Here is a 23483-nt window from a genome sequence, read left to right as displayed (position 1 = left end):
GAGATGTTATGGCTGAAGAGAGTTTTAGAGGAGCTGAAAAGACCTATTGAACTTCCAATGAGGCTCTATTGTGATAACCAGGCGGCAATTAGCATAGCTCAGAATCCTGTGCAACATGATAGAACCAAACATATTGAGATTGACCGCCACTTCATAAAAGAGAAACTTGAAGGAGGAATTATCTGCATGCCATTCGTTCCATCAGCTCAGCAAATAGCTGACATTCTCACCAAAGGACTCCTCAGACCAAATTTTGAACTTCTTACAAGCAAGTTGGACATGATAAATATATACGCACCAACTTGAGGGGGGGTGTCGAAGATATTATCTCCTATGATTATGGGAGATATTATCTTCCATAATTACCTCCCATAATTATGGGATTTTATTGCTTATGATCAATCAAGGTTGAATAGATAGGATATGAGTTGATTATGTAATCCCTAAAATCATGGTTCTATTACCTTAAGTGGTGGCAGAACTATGATAGGGTTGTCCTATATATGCCTACCTTGTAAGCATATTTAGTTAGTGGGAAAATAAAGAAAAGGAGAGTTTTTTGTTCATTTTTTCCTTTTCTGTTAAAGTTTACAGAATCAATTAAGTAGACAGAGAATGAACTCATTGATGGGCTTTTGGGGAAAAAAATGTCACCTTTTTAACATAATTTCGACTATGCCAGTTGCGACTGATACCATCCCACTTTTCAGGAGTAGATATAATAATATCTGCTGATAAAAGAGCCATCATGTCCGGGGTATAGTCTCCTGTCATTTCAACCTAATGAAAAAAATCATATTAGTACAAAGAGCTAATTGCAGAAATTGGATTATGCAAGAGACAATGATGTGCACCATCTGTTTTCCAAGTCGAGTAACAAGATGCTTCCTCCAATCGTTCATCCTTTCCCGAACTATAGCCTTCAGAGGTGCTATGTAGATGACCTGCATTAACATCATGACTTAGGCACATAACTAATTATATTCCGCAGCAAGACAAATTTTAGTTGTTCAACATTTTAAAGTCTTTATTTTTTTTTCATTTCGATGGATGGCCATCAATGTTAAGAACCAACATCCAATGAGGGTTTGCAACATCCAATGAGGGTTTGCACTAGGTCATAGTCATTGATATAAAATAAGAAGGTTCAAACAAGGAATTCTCTACAATACAAAGCGGACATTCTTTATTGGTTCTAAACTAATGTTCCAACTCCCAACCAAGCTAGAATCTTATCCTCCAAGTAACTAAACCCATTAAGACATGAAACATTGAATCATTATACATTGACTAAGAAACGGAAATTAGAAGAAAGCTCAAAAATAACTAGGCCAGGTGATATACAGTGCTTGAACGCTAAAGCTAGAGAGATGTAAACAGCACTTTTATGAAATATCGTTCTTCTCCTCTGTAGCATCAATTACTTGTTCTTGCAGAACACCATCAAAATAAGGGGGTAAAGAGCTTAAGCTTTCAAATTATTCATTATTTCAAAATTATATACGACAACCACCTATATCTCAAAGGAAAGTTCTTCATCACTCATTCCACAAATTAAAACTGGCTCGAAGTTCTGCATTCAGAGCAATGCAGAAGAAAAATTAGATGCAGCAAAAAATACGAGTACCTTCATGTCAGGCTGGGTGTTAAAGAGATGGAGCATAGCAAGTTCAGCTGATATGGTTTTTCCACTTCCAGTTGGAGCTCCTAAGAGAACATTTTTGTTCGAATGATAAAGCACATGAAAAGCCTGCCAAAAGATCAACAAACATAAACTAACAATACTGAAGCTAATTACTAACATGACTACTACTAAAGTCTGATTGAGAAAGTAAAGATACAAACCTGTGTCTGAATAGGATTGAAATGTGTAAAGTTGTACAAAGCTTCATATGTTTCATTGCCAAGTGCAGTCACAGGAAGGGGTTTCAAATCTAAAAGTTCAGTATGGGATGTGCGACCCTGAATGAAATATCATCGTGTTGTGAAGAATTTGAAACTAAATGATGAATGAACCTACAATTAAAAGACACTAGATGCATTCAAGAAATATATATGAGGAATAAGCTAGCAACACCACCTCTGGCAAGGCAAGATTATGAAAGGATATAGTGTAGAATGCCTCTGCATGCAACCAGGAGTCAGAAACTGCACGAATGTAATACTGAGGAGGATGTGGCTCAAAGATTGGCACGGTAAAAGATAGCTTATAAGGTTCCGCTTTAGCCATCCGCTTTGTCAATGTAAATAGCTCGGAGTGGTAAATGTGATCATTATCAGAATCCTGTGAGTAAGAGAGCACCAAAGTTCTGTAAAACTTATAAGGACTCTAGGTAGACGTTGAAAACAATAGAAAAGACATCAGGAAGTTTGAGTATAACCCATAAGTCTAGAGTGATCTTTTCTTTCTTCTTTACACACACACACTTCTTCTGTTGCAGAAAGTTTAATCAAGTATAGCCTAACTCCAATTGATGCAAAACGGCTTTGAAAAAGCCGCTATTGGCAATAAAATACCTACAAGGAGACTAACGCTCCAAGATAATAGACCAAAATGTAGCACCAGGAATTTTTGTCAAGCAAAACTGACGTAAAACAATTTTGAGCTAAGAAGACCAAAGAAAAACACACTCTTCACAGCAACATATGCTCCTTTCCCTTCATACAAACCAAAAAGAACCTAAAAAAGGTCGCTCCACATGTCATAATCTCATGCTTAATGTATTGATGATCAACCACTAAATATTAGTGAATTAACAAACTTGCAACTGAAAGATCATGCAGCCCACATGGTAACCACAAGACCAGTCTGAACTGCATGATTGTTTGTCAACATTCATCCTTTAAAAATGCAGAACTAAGCTATGGATGGGCTTGCATCGCTTTTCAAGTTTAAATTATTAAACAGACAGTATTTTTCTTCTTTTAAAAAAGATCCAGAATACTGGATGCCTTTCTAGAATCCAACCTAATATCTACGTGCAAATACTTTCATCTGAACATTATGGTAAACTGATAATCAGGATCAAGGGCAAATACAGTCATAGAGAACTAGTAAAGAGGACAAGGCTCATATGGCTCTTTTTTCAACTTGAGATTTTTACCATAACCTGGAGGAGTTTTTGTCCTTATAAGGCCAAAGTTCATCGGGTTTCTATCAGCTTTTGGAATGAAATCCTTGTCCCTTTCTGGTTATTATTGTGACTTGTTCAGAAAAATAACCTTCTTATCTAAAGCTAATTTGAAAACCACCTATTTAACCAAATGTTTAACTTGAAGGCTACGCTAAAGGAAGAAATGATCCACAGAAAGCTGATCAATAAATTTGTGCTCATAGGCTTCTTAGGTTTCTGTTCAAGACAGAAGAACGTAGCAAAAGTTCACCTCAACCAGAATCCACCACCTTAGGGCAGTGCCATGAAAGCGATCCTTCCACACAAAATCTGGTGTTATAATCAAATCCACCTAAAAGACAGCACGTGTCAATTTTGTACATTAATATCAAATTTGTAGTTCAAAAATGAAATGAGTTTGAAGAATCTTGTCAGATTGGAGATACCTTGAGAACAGTTCTCGTAATTGGACTTACTGTAGCAGACAACAGGACTGAAGGAAAATATCCCAAGTGTTGCTTGACCAACTTTTGTCTCAAAAAAGCCATACCAAAAACTATCAATGTCAAACAGCTACAGGTATTATTGAGGTGGTAAAATATAGCAAGGAAAGTACCCTTCCACCAGGTGCATAACGGATCAAAGCTCCAATATCTTTCTCTTGCATCTCTTGTAGGCGATCTAAATCAGCCCCTTTCTCTTCGAGCTTCCTCAAAACCTGAATGGCAGATAATTAGTCCAGGTCAATGGTAAACGACCTACATGATTCATTTCCAAAAAAACATTGTGCCAAAAAACCTCTGCTGAGATATCCTTGTCAAATTGTCTAAGAGGGTGTTGATGGGGCCAAATTTGGCGATCCACTGCCTTACAATAATCTAACATTAATGAAGACATCTCAGACCACCCTCTGCGTAAACAAATCTCAAATAGAGCCCGCATGATACGAGCCAAGCTTGCACTTATATATGCTCCATCAGAAACTAGTGAAAATGAATCGATGGAGCCCCGAGATATGTACAGCTGCAAATCAAAATAAGCACATAGTGGTAGTAAGAAAGTTCCATCACCTCAGCAGAAATATAGTCATCACAGTTGACAAAAGTAGTCTGCATCTACCTGAATAAGAATTGAGACTTTTCCATGTTTATTTGATGGACCTCCCTTAATTTCTAATGGACATGAAGTGCGGGCCAACATTTCTAACTCATTTTGTTCTTCGTCACGGAGAACGATGTTTTCAAATTCAGAAGAATGGGCAACCATATCAATTATCTACAAAACCAGAAAGAATTTTTAGTTACTTTCAGCCTTAAAAGATGGTAAATATCTGGTTGCAGAAATTTTTCCGCTCCTAATCTTATATGCTTTCTTCTTTATATACAACACTAACATATTACTCACAGACATATATAGTTACATAAATTTCCTTTCAAACATGAACTACAAAATAATTTAAGTTGTTGCCATATTTTCTTAACATGTTAGTTACAAATTAAAAAACAGGACAAGCCTTAGAAACAAATCTGACACTTATTGACATACTGCACTCAACACTCTTATCCAACTCCATGTAATATAGCTGACAGACTTTTAAGATGAGCTGATCATCTACAAAATAAGATTGAAAATCATTTTCCCTTTATAATTCTGAGTTCCAAAAAGCCATGTGCTACTTCATCAAGACAATTCAGAGCAAACATTCAAGTCTTTCATCATTTTGTTAAATTTTTTTTTCTTTGTTAACAAAGCAATTCACTATTACCCGTCCCAGCAAATTGCCAAATGACATCTGCTTCATAAAGCTTAGACCATTTGGGAGATAGATGTTTCAAACATTAAAATGGCATAATGCCAAAAGCTAACAAAAAGTGAAGTGAACGGGTGCATGCCAGACTATCTCAATCACCTCGCTTTCATTCATGTGCTGTCTTAGCAACTCATTGTAAGTTTCCACACTGGAGTACTGGATGTAAAAATGGCTAGCAATACGACCGAGCTCTGTGCAATAGATGTTGCCACTTTTCTCATCGAAACGCATCATTTTTGCTTTATCAAGAGCTCGTGCTGCATCTGCTACAAGAGCTCTCTGCTTCATGCTCAATGTAGGGTCTGCAATCACCTGCAAAAACAAAAGCCCTTGACTACCATCTTCACTTTAGTGAGGGAAAAAGTCATAGGAGAACAAGCAAAAATAAAGGAAGGAGGAAGAAGGAAAAGTATTATAGAAGAAAGTAAACGACTCTCTCTCTAGAGAAGCAAAATGCAAAGGAGGGAGAAAATGGGGAGACAAGAGTTGGGCTTTGGCAGAAGTTTCAACCTAGTACTCTTCTTGTTTCTTTACCAAACACGCCTACTGAAATAGGTGTTCAAAGAAAAGAAGCCCCTTAAACTCTATCCATCACAATACATTACCACCAAGCACGAACATAAAATTTTGAACCAATAGATGGGCATAATGAAAATATCCGATCTCTTCATCAGTCAAAAATATCAGAGGTTCGGGCCATAAGTTGGGTAACAGCCACAACATAAGGTATTATTTCACAGCTCTCTCTCTCTCTCTATATTTATATCCAGTGAATTCCACAGGGATTAAGCCAATCACATAGCCAAGGATATGAAATATTTACTAGAGCAATATATCAAACAAATGTGATTACAGATCCACCAACAAAAAATATAAAGATATCCTACAATACGCATATGTGTGTGTTTACACAAAAGCACGTGGAAACACACACACATAAATGTGTCGCACATGTAAACATGTATGCCCACGTGCACATACATAGAGAGATAGATTAATAGCAACGGAGAGGGGGAAAGGGCGGAGAGGGCGAAATAGAGACGAACAAGAAAGGAAATTTAAACAGAATGGCTGCCCTGAGAAACACACCTGGCAATTCCTGAACAGATATGAACAGATCAAACAAAAAAAATAAAAATAAAAATTTGACAGGTGAATATGATACCTCCTCCCATCCAATACCATATGCAAGGGGATTCATTTTCATTCTAATGAACAGATATGTGTATCCAAGCCAAGCACAAGCCTCCTTCACATTGGTCACAGTGCCCAGTGCCACCTCAGCATTTAAATTATCCTTCAAGGACTTAATGAACTGCAACAGATGTAAAATGGGTGTTGGGTACAATGGCAGTCATTTAAGAGATATGTTCAATATACATGTCCAATTGAAGGAAATAAGACACATACTAAGACAAAAATCATTAGGATCATATTAAAAATTAACCGATTTACTATCTTTCCAAATGATAACTAAATAATTTCAAGTCTACCAATACTTTAATTACTCATCTGAATAACATGGGCTAGATGAGGCAGAGGGCAGCCAAAGTAGTAAAAGCTCTCCAAATTGTAAAATATTGTTGTGGGTTCAGCCCTAACCTCCCTCACCCCACCCCATCAACAATTAAAATTATGGCCACTTGAGATGGGCCTTGGAATGGAAAAAATCTAGTTTCCTATTTCATTGCTAGGACAGGAATTCTCAAGTTTGAATGTAGTAATGCATTGCTTGTAAAACGTTATAAACACTGAAAGCAGAAGATGAATGAAAACCTTGTTGAGCCAGAAGACTGAAACAAAAGGGATATAAAGATAACAGAAAACTGTATCTCAAAGGCTCTGCTTGTAACCAGAAGAGAGTGTCAACCATAATTTAAGACAAAAGGTTAAATCAGTTCAGTGAACATTGGCTCATCTGTTTTCCTCATTTCATGTTCCAAGAACATGTTCCTCGTAGAAAGCTACTACTATTAGTTGACAAAATTCATGGCAAGTATGTGTGATATGACAAGATTAAAAAACCTTCTAAACAATTAAAAAAGATGCAATGGTGAAAAACATATGGCAGATTGCTGAAGCATTAGCATTTGTAGGCTGGACAACAAAAGGTTTAAATTCCTACACACTGAGCCCTTAATGAGCAGAGCTAGAGCACAACTTAGACAAATGAAGATAGCAAACTCTCGAACATATATGGATACACCAGAAAAATCAGAAACAGATTTAAAGGGCCAAAACTCCAAACCAAAAGACAAGTTTCACCTGACTTTCTATGGGTAGTTGACTGGTTAGAAGTCGCAAATAATAGGCTAACTTGTCATGCATGGTGATTATAATTCCTTCCCCACTTTTGTCAAACTGAGGTCTCCCTGCACGTCCAAAAATCTATAACAGCACCTCATTCAAAGAAAGTTACAAATTAATCCCAGTTGAGTAATGGATTTGGAGACACAAAAAATACAAGAGAAACAGTCCACTTACCTGCATAACATCAAGCATGCCCAAATCTCGCCATCCACCGGCCTTTGGATCATATATTTGAGTTCCCTGGACAAAAAACATGCACAAGATTGAAGCACCAAAATGGTCCAGATATTAAACTATGTCACAAGAAACTGGAAGAAAAATCTGGACCACAAGTTTAGGATTGTAAAGACATACCTATCTATATATATGTCCCTATGTATCTAGGTATCAACATGTATTTCACCTATTAAAGAAACAAACGACTCATGCAATGAGACTAGTTACATCCATGGTTTCCTTCCCAAAATAAAGATGACAAAGGTGGGTCATTAACTTTTTGTTCAAAAAGACAAATCTTAGAAAGCCCCTTCAACTTTGTTTAGTCGCAGCAAATAGTGGATAGAAAGATAAAAGATGAATAGCCTTTCTTTTCTAGGCAATTCCAGCCCAGTAACAAGGCATTACAATGATAATAAATACTATAATCAAAGAACTTGCAGAGAAAGATAACAATCTTGTCTATTGTGATATACTAATGGTTGTTTTGGCTATTAGTTTAGGTTTTTATTTGGCTCTTCAAAGAACTCTATGACAAGTAATATGAGCTCATAACCCACATAGTGACAACTTGGACAGGAAGCCTTCAACCTTGTTTCAGTCACTCAACATACTAGCTACTTAGCAACTTTATTACATTGTACAGAAGCCATATAGAAATAACATTGATGATAAATGGACAATGATGTGGTACAAATAATGTACCACACCAAGAAAGAAAGAGATGCTTAAAACTAGAATTTACTGCATCCTCTAAGGACTGCATATTTTATGTATCAAACAAAAGGAGAGGTGCTTCGCATAAGCTGATCTTGCAGAGACTTCCTCCACATTACAATTGTGCATATTGTAGAAAAACTTTGGATAGTGTTTACTCCACAACAGCTTTTACAAATATGCCGGTGTCATCCCTCCCCATTCCACCAGCTTATAGGCAAAATTCCCGAGCTCTTTTCTACACTAAAGACCTCAACTTGAAACTTAGAAAAACAGCACACCAGTTCACCTATGAGTACTAACAACATAAACAGTGCTCAAACCTTAATCACCACTGTGTGAGCAGGCAGATTTACTCCCCATGCCAGTGTTGCAGTGCATACAAGTACCTAGAAGAAATTTGAAACAGCTGAGTAAAGAAAGCTACATTAGAAAAAAAAAAAGAAAAGTAAAGAACATTGTTCAGTCACTGCTAGATGAAGTGAGGAAGAAAGATTAACATGACAAGTGGACAACTTACCTTCAAAAGTCCTTCTGAGAAAAGTCGCTCGGTGAGTCCCCTATCAGCCCGTAACATCCCCGCATGATGAATACCAATTCCATTTTCAAAAAGATCCACAACCTCCTTATTTCTGGACTTGAGAACTTCCCTCTGTAACACACAGATTAGCTGAGCTACAGAACACCTCAATATATAATCCAGCAGAATTGGCAAAGTATTTTTTTTTCTTGCCTTTTTAAGCTCAAATTGAGGATGTGAATAATTCCTAAAAAGTTCCAAGTCCTCGTATTTCCTGGCCAGTTCAACCTGCACAACATATCAGAGATGTACATGCATTACAAAATCAGCTCTCAGAAAAATTTCCTCAAAACCTGATGCCTTATCAAGCATATCTGAAGACCTAATTTTCTATCTCGAAATTTTGAGAAAACTGACGACTCAAAGAGGCCTAGCTAAGTATCTTGATTGTGGTTATCCACTCTTATAATTAATATAATCCTCACAAAATAACTTCATCTCCAATCGTAAATAAACAAAACACAACTGCCAATCAACCACACCCTCGTGAAACAACTTCCACCTCAATCTTAAATAAACAAGAGACAATTCCCAATCAAACAAATCCTCATGAAATAACTTCATCCTCAATCTTCAATGAACAAGATACAACTCCCAATCAGTCATATTTTCGAAGATGCATCTCCTGCTAGTATCTTCATGAAAATTTGCAAATTATTTTCAAACTTCACAACTATATCAGAATTAACATCCAACAAACTGTTAACAATGTGATACAGTTAATCTCTGTGGATAAAACCAAAGTCCTTGTAGTCTCTCGTGTTTCTTAGATAGACTTCAGTAAGCTGAAACTCAATTACTTACAGGAGTCAATCCTAAAAATGTACTTGCACCAGGAACTAAATAAAGATTAAGTGATCTCCTTTTGTATAAAAAATGGGAAGCAGACAAGAAAAATTGGAGGTAGCATAATAGAGTAGAATATCTCCTATGGATTAGAGAACAAATAAGATCACTCAGCAACAATATAAAAAGTCTTGCAGTTGGCTGGGGGAAAAAATATACAATAGAGCCCCTTGCAATAAAATCATATAACAATTTCTCCTACATTTCCAAATATTTAGACAAATGCCTGTAGCTGAAATTTCATAAGACAAGGTGATCTTAAATCAGTCCGCCATTTTCTTTGATAAGCGCTCTTCAACAGAAATATTTTCTCCTAAATACAAGCCTTCATTAACAATATTGTACATCTACCAACTTAGTTAGATGGTTGCAAGACTAATAGTAAAGGAGGCTACACATTGGAACTCTCAACATCATCCGAAAAAGAGAGAATCTCTTGAAATAATTGAGGGTAACTACCAAAAGAAGAAAACCTTGCAGCATTTTCAGACAAGACAGCCATGCAAAGCTTAATAGGATGCTACTTTCTTCAGATATCTGCTTATGTATGCAGTATCTTAGTGTGGTCTACAACCTGAAAGACTCCCTCTCACTGTTATCAAATACCATGACAAGACAAAGGAAAGGTAAAAACCTTTAAATTAGGTGAAATCAAAGAAGTTACTCCTGCTTTAAGACTTAAATTTGAGCGTACCAGTTTCTCAGCTGTTTTCCTTGTGTCTTTCCGGGAATGGACAAAAACCATTGCCTGATGCCCTTGCTTTAAAGAATCAACAACCTAGTGCAGGAAGTACAGTTTTACGGAAGGAATTCATGGATTGGGAATTAGAAATTATGTCTGAACACAAAAGAGTTCAAAGAACAAAACCTTATTATAGCATATCTCATTCAGCAATTCAACACGAGCCAGAAAGTTATGCTCACTGATCCCAATATACTGCTGGGCAAGAGGTACTGGTCGATAGCTAGAATCAAAGAAAAACAGACCTGTCTCTGTATTGACCCTTAGAAATTGTGCAACCTAAATGTCAACAATCCAAAAAAAATAAACAAATAAAAAACAAAAATAAAAATGAAAAAACACTTGCATATAATGAACAAAAAAAGGTAAACTAAACCTTAGCTAGAGCATAAAACTTTAGATTATGATACAACACTGCCTATGGGTTTATGAAAGATATCAAGTACCAACCTCTAAATAGTTTGGTAAAGTGGCTGAAAGGCCTACGATGCGGATCATGCTCTGTGTGGACTCTACCTGTCAAAAATTTCAAGCAAGTATGCTTAAATCTGATTTTTCCTAATATTGACTGCCGGAGAATTACACACCCCCAAGAATAAAATGAGAAGCAATACAAATTTATGAAGCCACAAAGTTTCCACTTATTTCTCTGAATAAAGAAAAAGAAGGTACTTAATCAATAAAGTACATAATTTGTTCCCATGATAAGACATTAGATAAAGAATCAGTAATTATTGAATGAAAGCCACAGGTGTTGCAAATTGTGGATCGAATTAGACTAGTGATAGAATCTGCACTGAAGAACCAGTACTTCTTGTGTATTAGGTTTGCTTCATGACATGAGCTCGCTTGTCATATACTCCATAAGCTACCTGATAAGTTCTATTTATCAGTAGCTGTCAACTTCATATACCAGAATCTATCTTTTCTACTAGGATGCTTCAAATCGTTATCTGAAACTTTTGCTGAGCCTTTTCAAACATAAGCCCCCAATATAAGATGATCCATCACCTTCCTCTAAGAAGACTTCCATTAATTTTTGAATTCTCACAAGAAGAATGAATAACAAGACATAAGAAAAAACTTCAGTACATTATTCCTCAACCACAATGATTGGGATAAAAAATTTTGACAGCACGTACATTTATGCAAAAACAAAAGAGAACAATGCAACTTATTCAATAACTCAACTTGTTTTAATGGTCAATTTCTTTGACTCAAATAAACAAGCAAATGTGGCAAAAAAAAAATGGAATCGAAGGAGTAGTTTCTTTGAAAATAATCAGGAACTTTGCTATTCTTTGAATCAAATTCCTGGAGATGGAAGTCCATTTCTAACAAAAAAAAAAAAGCATTTGGTGAAAATTTTAGACGGAAGCTATGTTAGTCCAATTTGGGGAAATCACCCATGATGGCATCCTGGAAATGAATTTCGAAAAGAAGTCCATCTAGGGATTGGACCTACTTTACTAAAAACATGAATATCAAATATAACCTCTGTCCTACAAAAGATCAGATCTCATGATAAATAAAAAAAGGAACAAAAAAGTGAGTTAATTCTATAGATAGAAGTTAACCTGGAATCCAGTAAACTGATACATTCAGGATCGACTGGGAAAAAAGAACCTTTACTGCCATTTTAGATGCATAAAATTAAGTTTTTCTTTTAGACACGGCAATAAAAACAGTTAGGTTATTTGTGAATGACAATACAATATTTGTCAGTTATTATTTGCAATTGCTTATGGGCAATTCATGGTTGCTGAAAAAAGCTGATAAATAAAGATCAGCAAAAGCTACTTTGGGTAAATTCTATATTTTAGCTCTTTTGCCAACTGAATAAATTATAAAATCTAGATCTAAAAAAGTAAACTAGAGCTTTAACAAAAACTGGGTTTTCAAAATCGAATTCTAAAACTAGGTGGAATCAACAAATGAAAACACCACCTATATGAATATCAAGTGCATTGTTGTTTAACAGATTAACTCATACAGAAAATTAACGTAATAGCTTGTTGACAAATTACAAGAAAGCGCAATGTTGTCAATTACTCTCATGCAGTTCTTGAAAGTTTCACCAAACATAATTTAAATGAATAAGTGGGCTTTTAGATCTAAAAGCACTTCTGAAATGCATCTCCATCAGATGTTTCTTATTTTGTAGAAGGCCATTTGCAAAAGTCCATCCATAAGATGGACTTCCATGCAGGAGATGTGGTGCCCAAGCCCATCTTATATCCTATTTTCTTACTACAATCAGAAAAGAAACAACATATAAGTTCCTCCTCTCTCTCTCTCTATACAGCACAAACACACTGATGCACATGCATATGTAAAATTTTAACGTTTCCAGCCCTTTACTAAATTAAATGGATATTTTGGCACCAAATCATGACTTTTGACTTTCCATTTACCAGAAAATATAAGTATGCAATCATCCCTTTCTGGCCATTCTCCTAGAATCTATTTTTATTTGTCCCAGGCCATATAACAGGGTTCACTCCCTCTTAAAATTTACACCTATCTGACCACAATTATCTCACATATTGCAGTGCACTGACAAAAACAACTGATCTGCTTCTTCAAATATAATAGATGAACCAAAATTCCTGACCTGTCGAAGAGTCCGAGCAACTAATGCCTCTATTACGGGACCTCTATCATCATTCAATAGATGCACTTCATCAATGATAAGGAGCTTCACAAGCAATGACAGCGACATATCACTGCTTTTACGAGTAATAACATCCCACTTCTCAGGTGTTGTCACTATCATCTGATTAACATGTATCAAAAGAAATATATGACAAGAAGATACAAAATCTATGACGAGCAAATGATGACAAGAAATCAAATATATCAAAGATATCAATATGTATGCCTAACAACCTGTGTTTCTTCAAGTTCATTTTTTGTAAGTTGCATATCTCCAGTAAGTTCTCTCACAATAATATTCAATGGAGACAATCGATGGCTAAACGTCGAAGTAACCTCTGCAGCTAATGCCTAGAGAGGACAAGATACAAAATGAGCCATAAATCAAAAGGAAAAAAAATAAGATCGAACAAAGCCAAACTGTACCTTCATAGGAGCAACATACACTATCTTGAATTCATCTTTATGCAAGTAACCATCTCTGAAATGATGTTTAATCTGCATTACAAGAATACATATATGAATAATAGACAAGTCCAGCTAAAAATAGTTACTGTAAAGTGAAAACTTTTAGAAGCTCTTCAACCTAATTATTTTTGCATCACTTTGTAGGGGAAAAAAGGTATTCGGTTTGATGAACTTTTTAGCTGAATTCTTTCAAATTAATAGCAGGAACAATCTAATTATTTGCCTGCTGATTAAACAACAAACAAGAATAAACTGCAAGCTTATGTGTATCATACTTCCAAGACTAGCAAGTCAAACTCTAAATTCTTCATTTTGCATTACCATCAAAATCTAAATCCTGTATTATGCACTACCACATATCTCTCTTAAATCCATTCAACAAGTTGATTAGACTAGCATAAGATACCTAGATGAACGATGAGGCCACATGAACATCAGGCTCTAAAATTTTTTATTTTGCACATAAATATATCCTCATATAGATGCAAAAAATTCATTAGAAAGCTTGATATCTTCAGATTGATAATCAGACTTCACGACCACATGATATCCCCTAGAATTATTCCAATACTAACTGGATCAGAAAACAAAAGATTGTCTTGATCCAGAATCACCCTGACCATGTTTAGATTGGCCATTATTTAGGATTTTTTTTTTTTTGGAATATTCTCTAAACACTTTTTGCAATCACCCATGAATATTCCCAACCATCTATTATCCACATACATACATCCCAAAATGAGCTCAGGATTATTTTCCTAGAAGTACTGCTAACAAATGCTATCCAAACGGAGCCAAACTCTGTCACAAGACCCTCACAAGTGCATTTTTCTGTTCAATGAAATTATAGGAATCAAAGCCTGAAAAGTTCCAGACCACAGACTAAAAACAAATTACTGTGACAACTGCAAGGGAGATTGTTGATCAGTATTAAAGTTTAAGAAGAGCAAGCAAATAAACCAGTAAGAAAACCTATGCCAGAAAATCTCAAAGTATAAAAAGATAGAGCACATGAAAGTCAAAAGCAAGCACATATCAAAATCCTGCATCATAAAGTCAAAAGAAGAGGGGCACGATCGAGAAGCTTTGTGGTACAAATGCAAAACAATCCGCTAGACATGACAAAAGTTATTAATAGTTGAAGAAGACATGAACAAAACATGCTCAAACTTATGTGCCTAAAAACTCAAAACTAGAACAGAAAATGTGATGATTGCTCCTGATCAAAATGCCTTCTATTACTGCAGGGAGAAGCATAGATGGATACCATCTGCATACCTCGTGTAAAATGGCAATCATCGCTATATTTGTTTTCCCAGCTCCTGTTGGAGCACAAACCTGAAAATATATGAAAATCATTCTGATATCTAATAGCTACATTTTCCTTAAATAATTTCTCCAAAGCATGCAATAGGAACTCACAAGTATGTTTTCATTTGTATTATATGTAGTCTGGAATATTCTACTCTGAATACGATTCAAGGTCTTGTAGCCATGGAAAGCAGCTTGAGCGAAGTCATCTAACTCCTTTATCTCAATCTGATAAGACACATCATAAGAAAGAAAAAGTATCTAGAACATCAAATCTGTAAACCAACAAAAGCGACTACTATGACAGAATTCAGACTGTACATAAGAAATACGCTACAAGTTTGAAACACTAAGCCCTTTTCCCTTTATCTCATATGCATGTTATACTGATACTGGAGATAAAAGACATAAAAAATAAAAAATAAAAAATCAAACGCATAAAGTTACGTATGCAACTGACAACATACACAGAATAGTTTTTTGGGCAACATAAATAGGCCAAGACCAATCAACTTCACACTTTTATTTCACATATTGTCTTGATTACCCAATCCATGACTAAATGAGAAAACTTTTCACCCTTTCATTAGTTTTCTAAAGCAGCTCCATCTTTTTCTATCATATTGAAGGGCATTCATGTAAGGCATGCTGCTGCCTAGGTGCGAATTTGAAGATATGTTTACCATGGTCCTTGAAGTACTTAATCAGTAAATCTATGATATATCAAAAGATAAAAAAGAAATTGACTAAAGTAGATAAAACTATAAATTTTATAGTGACAATGCATGCAACATTTTTTTAGCCAAGCTTTGTTTTACTAAAAATTTAGTAGCAAGAAATGCAATTCACTTGATCCATTTGAATAAGTTCAATTATTATCAGTCAGATGTTACTTTCCACAAGAATCATTTTTGGGCTGCTCCTGGAGATGTACTTCTAAAAGATTGGTCAATAAATAACTTCACAGTTATGCAATGAACAATCATGCAATTACTTGTGCCATAGCAACTCAACAAGTTCGTCTTTCGAATCATCGAAAAGTCTTCTCCTATTTGACAGCCAAAAAAAAAAATGTACTTTTCTCTTCTAAAGTTGTATGTACTTAATAACTTTCTGGTCAATTATTTCATACCAGTCTAATTTTTGGGGTTGAGAGGCTCTTTTCTCCTCCTATCCAACAAAATGAAATTTAAGGTCATTAAAGGACAAGTCTTGTTCAAACCTAAAAGCAACATTAGCACAGTATCAGCGAGCATTACCATTAACCGAACTAGTTGGATGAAGACATCTTAAAGTTTGACAATGAGCTTTGGGTTAAATTTCTGAAACTCATATATTATTCACCATTTTTTCATATTTTGTAATCTTCAAACTCCAAAGGGACTTGCCATCCATGACATCTGAAATATATCATAATTAGGCTTAAAAGACAATACCAGTTTAGCATATAGCTAAAAGAGAAGATCAAACCAAATGCCTGCTAAATCTATCAAATTCACCTCTCCCCCAGTATGGCAATCTCCAGCACCACCAACCCCTTCCTCCTTGCTAAATGTGAACACCAACACCTTCTTTGCCCCTTCCTCCCAATACCATCAATGCAATCTCTCATTCCCCACTTGCACAGCCACCAAACCTCATAAGTCTAGCACGATCAATCCCCTCTTCTTCAAGACTCCCCCTCCAACACCCTTAGTACTACCAACTTGCAGAGACCCCTACCAATGTCCAAAATCAGCAGATCCTCCTCTTCCCTCATTAGTTTCACACTAATTCTGCCTTTCATCCCAATTTTGTAAACAACTCCTTGATACCTCAGAAGTGCATGCCAAAAGCAAATAATCACATCCTATGCCTCCATAATCAATGTTCTACTACAGTGGTATTGATTAAGCAACAAATACTGTCTGCATCAAAGATTGAGATAACAAAATATAACGGTACAATACCTAGACGAAGGCTGTCAACAACTGGTGTACATCTTTTCTTTCATTTTTTTCCCCTTTTTTTCCTGGTTTCAAGGTGTTCTGCTCTAGTTACGGGGGTAAAAAGATTGTAACTCAACTAGTGGCTCCAAACAGCTTTGATTCCATTTGATAGGTAATACACTGAACAAAACTTCTCTTAGAGAGAGAGAGAGAGAGAGAGAGAGAGAGTTATTGTATTCTTTGTCCTTTAACTTGTTTATCCCTTCCCAGTACTCCCCTCCCACCAACCACCACAGCACCCTTTATTCTGTTCCCTGCCTCAAACCTTACTTTTTCTCTACTTCTGTTATTGTGGTAGATCATTCCAATATGACAGCACAAGATAGTCTCAAACAAACAAAATGAAGTACTACCACAGAACATTCTAGATATAACATAATCAGTGTTGGGTCTAGGCCTTAATTGCCATTTATGGAAGAGTTTTACACTTCTGCAGGTTGGGCACAATAGTTTAGCCTAGATTCATGATGATATCACTTAAGCTTCCTTGGCTTAACTGAACGTTTGTGCAACAAAATAGTTGGAGATGCACAGTATACTCTGGGGGTGGCTAAGGGGCTGATGGTGTCTGGCAAACAGTACAATGTATAGATAGGATTCCACTGCTGATTAGGGTGGGAGTCAGTAGTGGTTGTAAGGGTGGTTTGGGCAGTGGTGGAAGATGGTAAAAATGGCAGCACAGTTGGTGGGGGCTGTGAGATAGTGCCAGTCGTGGAGGGAAAAAGCTAAAAAAAGAATAGACATGACTAATACCCAATTATTTGAGTAATAAGTAATAAATAAAGGATCCAAGCATTTTCATCTTCCTAAAGCAACATTATGTATGACACATATGCCAATTTGACAATAAATGTTGAAGCCAACAGCTAAAACAAATGGAATGACAAATTCTTTACCTTTTAGAAGTTAAAAGGATAGTTGGTGACAAGTAGTTAAATAAACAAAATTAAACTTTGGTTATGATTAGTTCCTCCTAGGTTCATAGCCATTATATTTCAAGCCCAACATGCAATGAGGAGGAAAATCAAATAAAGAAAGCCTATCTTATTAAAATAGTACCAATAATGTCTATATGACCTCTGGCTGACATAGACCTAGATCATTATCACAAATTGGCCACCAGCTTGCCAGAGAAATCAGAAAGAAGCCAAAGAAACAGAAATTACCAGTTTTTCTCCAGGTTTCATTGGTGCAGTTGGCTTTGGAGGAATGAACACTTCTTCATAACCCTTGTAATGCTTCTTAATGGTGCCTTGAGGAAGTGCAGTAACTGGTAGCTCATGAGCATCACCTCTCCCAATGATATCATCAAATAGCCCTTTTTTCCCACTTGCTTGCACTAAGGAACTAAAAGTCATAGCAGATAAATCATTTTCAACTCCATGATCAGTTCCACGTCTGTGCTTCTTCTCTTCCTTCCGGCGAAGTTTATCAAATTGACGTTCAGACTCTGTTTGAACTGTAACCTGAAAGAGGAAAAATGGCAAAACTTGAATAAACCATTCTAGTAAGTACTACAAATCTTGAGAATACAGCAAGAAAGGAGCATATGGTAACCTGAGTGCCATAGCTAGGCATACGAGACTGCGCGTTAGAAGCATTCTTGTCAGACTTCAGCACAAATAGCCCATGATGAATAGCATCGAGAAGTTCCTTCCTATGCTGAACATGGAGGAAAAGTTTCAGAATAAATTAGTAAAGAAAAGATTGCTGTGGGGTTAACCACAAAAGAAACAAGCATTGAATCTGGTGGATAATCAGTGAAATGGGTTTCTGCCCCGTATTCTAGCCCGTTTTGGTCAATTGTGCAGTAATTTGCTAAAATTATGCAGAAGTGCCTCATGATCTACTTGGAATTTACAATCAACCTCAAACCTGGTGGCATATCCAACCTCAACAGCAAATGCAAGGCAGGCTATTTGATTCAGAACGGAAATGTAAATATGATGGCAAAGAGTCTGAATATATTTAAGACAATTCCCATTTCAATCTGGTAAGTCCTTATTTAAGCATCAGTTTCCAAATCAATATTCTTTTTTATTTTTTTTTCTTGTTTTTTACACCCCTGTTCCTTTTTCTTTTATTCTCCTCCTTCCCTAAGTTCCCCCACCAACTCAGCTGCACGTCACACTGCAGGTGACACTATGGTCATCTCATCTAGATACTCTAAGCAAGTTTTACTCTGTTTTCCACATAGATCCATTTTGGCCACCAAAACCATTAAAAGTAACCAAAATACACCAAAACTGAGGGCAACTAAACTCAGCTCCATTTGCTCCAAGCTTCAAAATATTCACTACTAATGAGCAGCGTTCCTCATTCAGAACTTACCCGACAAGGAATTTTGCTATATTAGGGCCATTATAGGTGTTGCCAGTGTTCATTGAGGCTTCTTCTATTCCGAAATTGCACAACTCAAATGGCCAAATTTTCCCTTAAAAGTATATTAGACATGAGAAAGCATCAAAAGTCAAAATGAAATGAAACATACAAAATGCCGCCTCTATCTTTAGAAATGATTGAGATGTAAAAAGCACAGATGCCGTCAACTTTCACAAACCATGATATGCACTCACAAGTGCAGAGAAGCCACCAGAACTTTCATTCTCTCTCTACTGCTACTCATTCCGCTTATTCCTGTGTGACTTAATTACATCTAGGTGTCCTACGAAGTTCCAGAAAAAATGGCTTCATCATTTTTATCCTATTTACCCATTTTAAATGAATCTAACCACCAACTGGTGAATCATTTGAAACCCACCAAAAAGAAAGGTAGACTTATGAGTTGGATGAATGGGCGCTTTCTTTCAACAGATTGGTTCCAACTGAGGTTTCAAATATGTAAGTTATCATCAGTTTCATGCAAAAAGTATGAAATCCTATACAAACTGTTTATTTCTGGTGATTAGACCATTGACACATGAACAATTCATCATGAGCAGAACAACTAACCAAATCATCGCGCAAAATAGCACACCAACTTTTATGTGACATTCTTATACATACCATGATGAGATCTTGAACAATTTCAAATGCACTATCACCAACAAGATCCAGCAAGTCTCCAGCTATCTTGAAAATAAAATGGTAAATGATATAAGAACTTGTGTTATTTTATGAAATCAAAATCCCAGAAAAAGGATCTTGGACAACAATGAAGCACATAGCCACTCACCTCGTCACCTGGTTTCTCTGAATCAAGTACTCGGCAAATTGCCATTGCCAGTTCATCTCGAGGTAGCTGCGAAATACTTTCACTAACTATCTTATCACAAGCATCCCTTAACCACTCTAAGTCAAAGTTTCCTCCACTTGCAGAAGGAATGTAAGTTGCTGAGTCACCAAGCTCATACCATGCACCATGATTTGGAATTTCAGTGGCCTCCTCAATAAACAGATCACTGTCCTCCAAGACAACATCAACTAGAAACCGTGTGGGGGCTCGAAAAACCAGATCTGCACCAAATTCCATATCATCAGCACTCTCATCTTGCCCTTCTGGTATATACACAGTTCCATCATCCTTCTTCTGCAACTCCAAAAGCCTCTTCACTAAAGAGAGTACTCTTTGCAGCTTTAAAAGAGGAACTTCATAACCGAACAGCTTTTGCAAATCTAATCTGGAACGTATAGAAAAAATCCATGAATTTTTTCAAAGCCAAAAACTTTAACATCGTATTCAACCCATATACAGTTAAACAGCTTTTATTAATACACTAGTATACTTAGGCCATCGAATTTCTAGCCATTACCAAGCAAAAACATGTTTACACCAATATCAACTAAGTATGCATGCCCTCTGTCCTTCTAAGCATATATTTATCCGATCAGCAATTGCAGATATTATTCAAAGAAGAAAATGTATTGTAGGATAGCCTAACATGTCTTCCTGCAAAGTGCAACCAATCATAGTTCCCATTCATATAGAATAGCCACATGCCAAATTTATTCAGCCCTTTAATGTTCATAGGGAAAGGAATACAAAACAGATAAAGAAAAAATTACCAATAACACTGGAACTACGTAAATAGCCAAGAGAGGTTCAAAGTCTTCCTTTAACAAACATTAGATGACCACCAGGTACAGAGACTAGACAGAAGGTCCACAATAGAATAGTTAACCAAACTTTGCGCATGCCTCTAATGTTGCAACTCCATAACACTCTCAAGTAAATTATGTAACATGACTAGTGAACCTCTTAAGAAATTTTGTGAAAGAACTGCCAACAAATTCAATGATCAAGATTCAAGGGGGCAAATGCTATCACAAAAAAAAATTGTTTGTAATCAATAAAACTTCTCTTCCTTACTTCTTCTCAGCAATAATCTTATCCACTTGATCATCTTCCACATCCTCCAATTGGGTACAAAAAAGCTTATATACACTCAGAGCCACCTCCTGAAACTCCTCTGACACCACTTCGCCGCCCATCAACTCCACCACCGCTCCAATAAATTGTTTGTACACTTGCCGCACTTCATTAGACGCTGTTAAAATTATTTTAAAAAATCAAAAAATGAAACCTGTAAAACTAATTAACTGAACTCTATACAACAATATAAAAATTTCTACAATACCATCATCCCATCTATATACAATCTTCCGAGCGAGTTGCGATTCTTGAACTGAATTGGCAGAACTAAAAAAAAAAAAGTGCATATTGCATTACCAAAAAATCGAGTTAAAAAATTACCAAAAGAATCCTAAAATTGGAAAGTTGGATGGGAGAACCTGGGAGGTTTGAGGTTTTGGAGGATGGTTTTGCGATGAAGATACGCTTGATCAACATCAAAAGGATCGCGGAGAGAATTCGTTAACCGCGGAAGTTCCAGCAGCATTTTCTCCCTGCTATTGAATTTTGCCACCAGCAGGTCTTTTAAGACTAGTGGTGTGGGCTTTCAGTTGCACAAAAATATAGGAAGAATTTCTCAATCGGTCTGAACCGGTTACTTTGTGATGAGATTGGGGAAAATGCAGAAAACCCTATAACAAACATACCAGTTGCAATTTGCAAACACAACTTTTGAACTATTCGACGCCAAATTGGTAGTTATTAAAACCAACCGGACATCAACCTGGCAGAGGACCGGATTGGTGAGTTGGCAGTTCAGGTGTAATTCACTATTTCAACTCACACTATAAAATAAAAAATATATATAATATAATTAAATAAATATATAAATTATAATAAGCACGGAAATTCTTAAATCTTAATAAACCATAACCTATTTGTACATTATACACACAAGCCATAATCATATATGGTATTTAGTTCATGAATTTATATTGATATTACACACAAACACAAATGATAAATATAAGTATCAAACCACCAAACCTAAGTCACGAACAATCAATTTAGTACAACCGAACATAAAGTCATAAAATGATAAACATAAATAACACCACAATTTATCGCTTCAATTGTTCACTGCATCTATTACTTATGCCAATGGTTCCCAACTTCTACCAAATTTAGTACCGCCAAGTTCATTGGCATCACCAAAATTGGATGCACCGTAGCTTGCATTAAGATGATTTCTTCCAATATTATCTTCATCTCTAATGTCTAATTCATCCAAATTTGGAGTTTCATCTATATAAGTAACAGAAACTAATGAACCATGCACTCAATTTAGATTGTATTTAGCAAAAAACGAAATAGAAAGATTAAGCAAGCATATAGCTCAAATAGAATAGCTCACCACTTTGTCGGCTGATAGCAAATGCAGCTATTTCATTCCTAAAACTTTCTAATTCAATTGATGTCAACTGTGAAAGTTTGTAGTCCAAATCCAAGTTTCATTGGTGTTGAAGTCCTCAAAATCAATAGGATCATAATTTCGATGCCTTGCATTTCTAATAATACAAAACATTAAAACTAGTTAAATAACAAATACTATCCTACTAAAACAAAAATTAGATTGCAAAAATTAGTTTACCCTTGCTGCAGTCTTAAATTGTAGTGTGCATAAATTAAATCATTTAGTTTTTGATACTCCAATCTATTTCTCTTCTTGGAGTGGATATGCTCAAACAAACTTTAATTCCTTTCACAAGCAGAAGCACTGCAAGTTTGGTTGAGAACATGTATAGCTAGTTTTACAAATTAGGTGCAGTACTACCATAACATGTCCACCATTCATCTATTGAAATAAAAAAAAAAAATCAGATCATAGTATTATACAATTAAAATCAAATCATCAATAAAAATGAAGTTAATTTCTGTGTACTTGGAAGCATGACATCATAATCTCGCAGGGCAGATACTCTACTGATATCACCTTCAATTTTACGAAATAATTTCATCTCTCTTGTCAGATTACTCATTAGACCATGATTTTCATAAGAGCATCTGACAATCGCATCAAAAAGTCCTAATGTCATGTGCCTGTGCTTTTCCATTTCAATCGAATTATATTGATAAGAAGGATTGAGTCAAAAACCAACAGAATGAAAATTTTTGTGAAACTAACTATCTCATCTTGAATCAATTATTCTCAAGTAAGGATCGACTATTTTATTTCTTCTTGAGAATCTTGTCAAAAGCTCTTGTCTAACTCTATGCATGGGAGCATACAAGTACACTATAGCAGGTTTTCATCACTATTAACAATAGAACTTGTACAAGTGGCTTGATTAATTAAACTATTGTAGCACATTCTTTTCAGAACATAGAATTTGTAGGAGCAGGTTGAATAATTTTTTTTCCCCTAGTGTGTTTTCT

At 35.9% G+C, this 23483-nt stretch overlaps 1 protein-coding gene across 4 annotated transcripts in view; it reads right to left on the bottom strand.

Annotated features, from left to right (window-relative positions):
* Nucleotides 1-21871, bottom strand: part of LOC113739167 (DExH-box ATP-dependent RNA helicase DExH14) — a 46910-nt gene extending 25039 nt beyond the window's left edge. For all 4 annotated transcript variants that reach the window (XR_011813173.1, XM_072046224.1, XM_072046225.1 and 1 more), the window contains exons 1-32: nt 21488-21871; nt 21334-21395; nt 21066-21243; nt 19932-20376; nt 19763-19828; nt 18314-18418; nt 17923-18222; nt 14880-14996; nt 14736-14795; nt 13416-13487; nt 13224-13340; nt 12949-13110; nt 10785-10850; nt 10461-10613; nt 10287-10370; nt 8900-8974; nt 8687-8818; nt 8490-8555; nt 7408-7473; nt 7189-7311; nt 6089-6238; nt 5023-5235; nt 4233-4388; nt 3912-4136; nt 3730-3831; nt 3560-3640; nt 3385-3465; nt 2081-2284; nt 1846-1962; nt 1628-1750; nt 855-944; nt 655-780 (exon numbers count right to left, since the gene is read on the bottom strand). Coding sequence is in view for 3 of the 4 variants with exons in the window: in XM_072046224.1 (XP_071902325.1) it covers nt 655-780; nt 855-944; nt 1628-1750; nt 1846-1962; nt 2081-2284; nt 3385-3465; nt 3560-3640; nt 3730-3831; nt 3912-4136; nt 4233-4388; nt 5023-5235; nt 6089-6238; nt 7189-7311; nt 7408-7473; nt 8490-8555; nt 8687-8818; nt 8900-8974; nt 10287-10370; nt 10461-10613; nt 10785-10850; nt 12949-13110; nt 13224-13340; nt 13416-13487; nt 14736-14795; nt 14880-14996; nt 17923-18222; nt 18314-18418; nt 19763-19828; nt 19932-20376; nt 21066-21243; nt 21334-21395; nt 21488-21594 (4224 nt within the window). In the remaining variant the exon portion in view is untranslated. The remainder of the gene's footprint in view (nt 1-654; nt 781-854; nt 945-1627; nt 1751-1845; nt 1963-2080; nt 2285-3384; nt 3466-3559; nt 3641-3729; nt 3832-3911; nt 4137-4232; nt 4389-5022; nt 5236-6088; nt 6239-7188; nt 7312-7407; nt 7474-8489; nt 8556-8686; nt 8819-8899; nt 8975-10286; nt 10371-10460; nt 10614-10784; nt 10851-12948; nt 13111-13223; nt 13341-13415; nt 13488-14735; nt 14796-14879; nt 14997-17922; nt 18223-18313; nt 18419-19762; nt 19829-19931; nt 20377-21065; nt 21244-21333; nt 21396-21487) is intronic.
* Between the last annotated feature and the right edge of the window lie 1612 nt (nt 21872-23483).

This window comes from Coffea arabica, chromosome 4c (assembly GCF_036785885.1).
Source record: "Coffea arabica cultivar ET-39 chromosome 4c, Coffea Arabica ET-39 HiFi, whole genome shotgun sequence".
NCBI classification, from domain to species: domain Eukaryota; kingdom Viridiplantae; phylum Streptophyta; class Magnoliopsida; order Gentianales; family Rubiaceae; genus Coffea; species Coffea arabica.
This window is presented reverse-complemented; position numbering and strand designations above follow the sequence as displayed.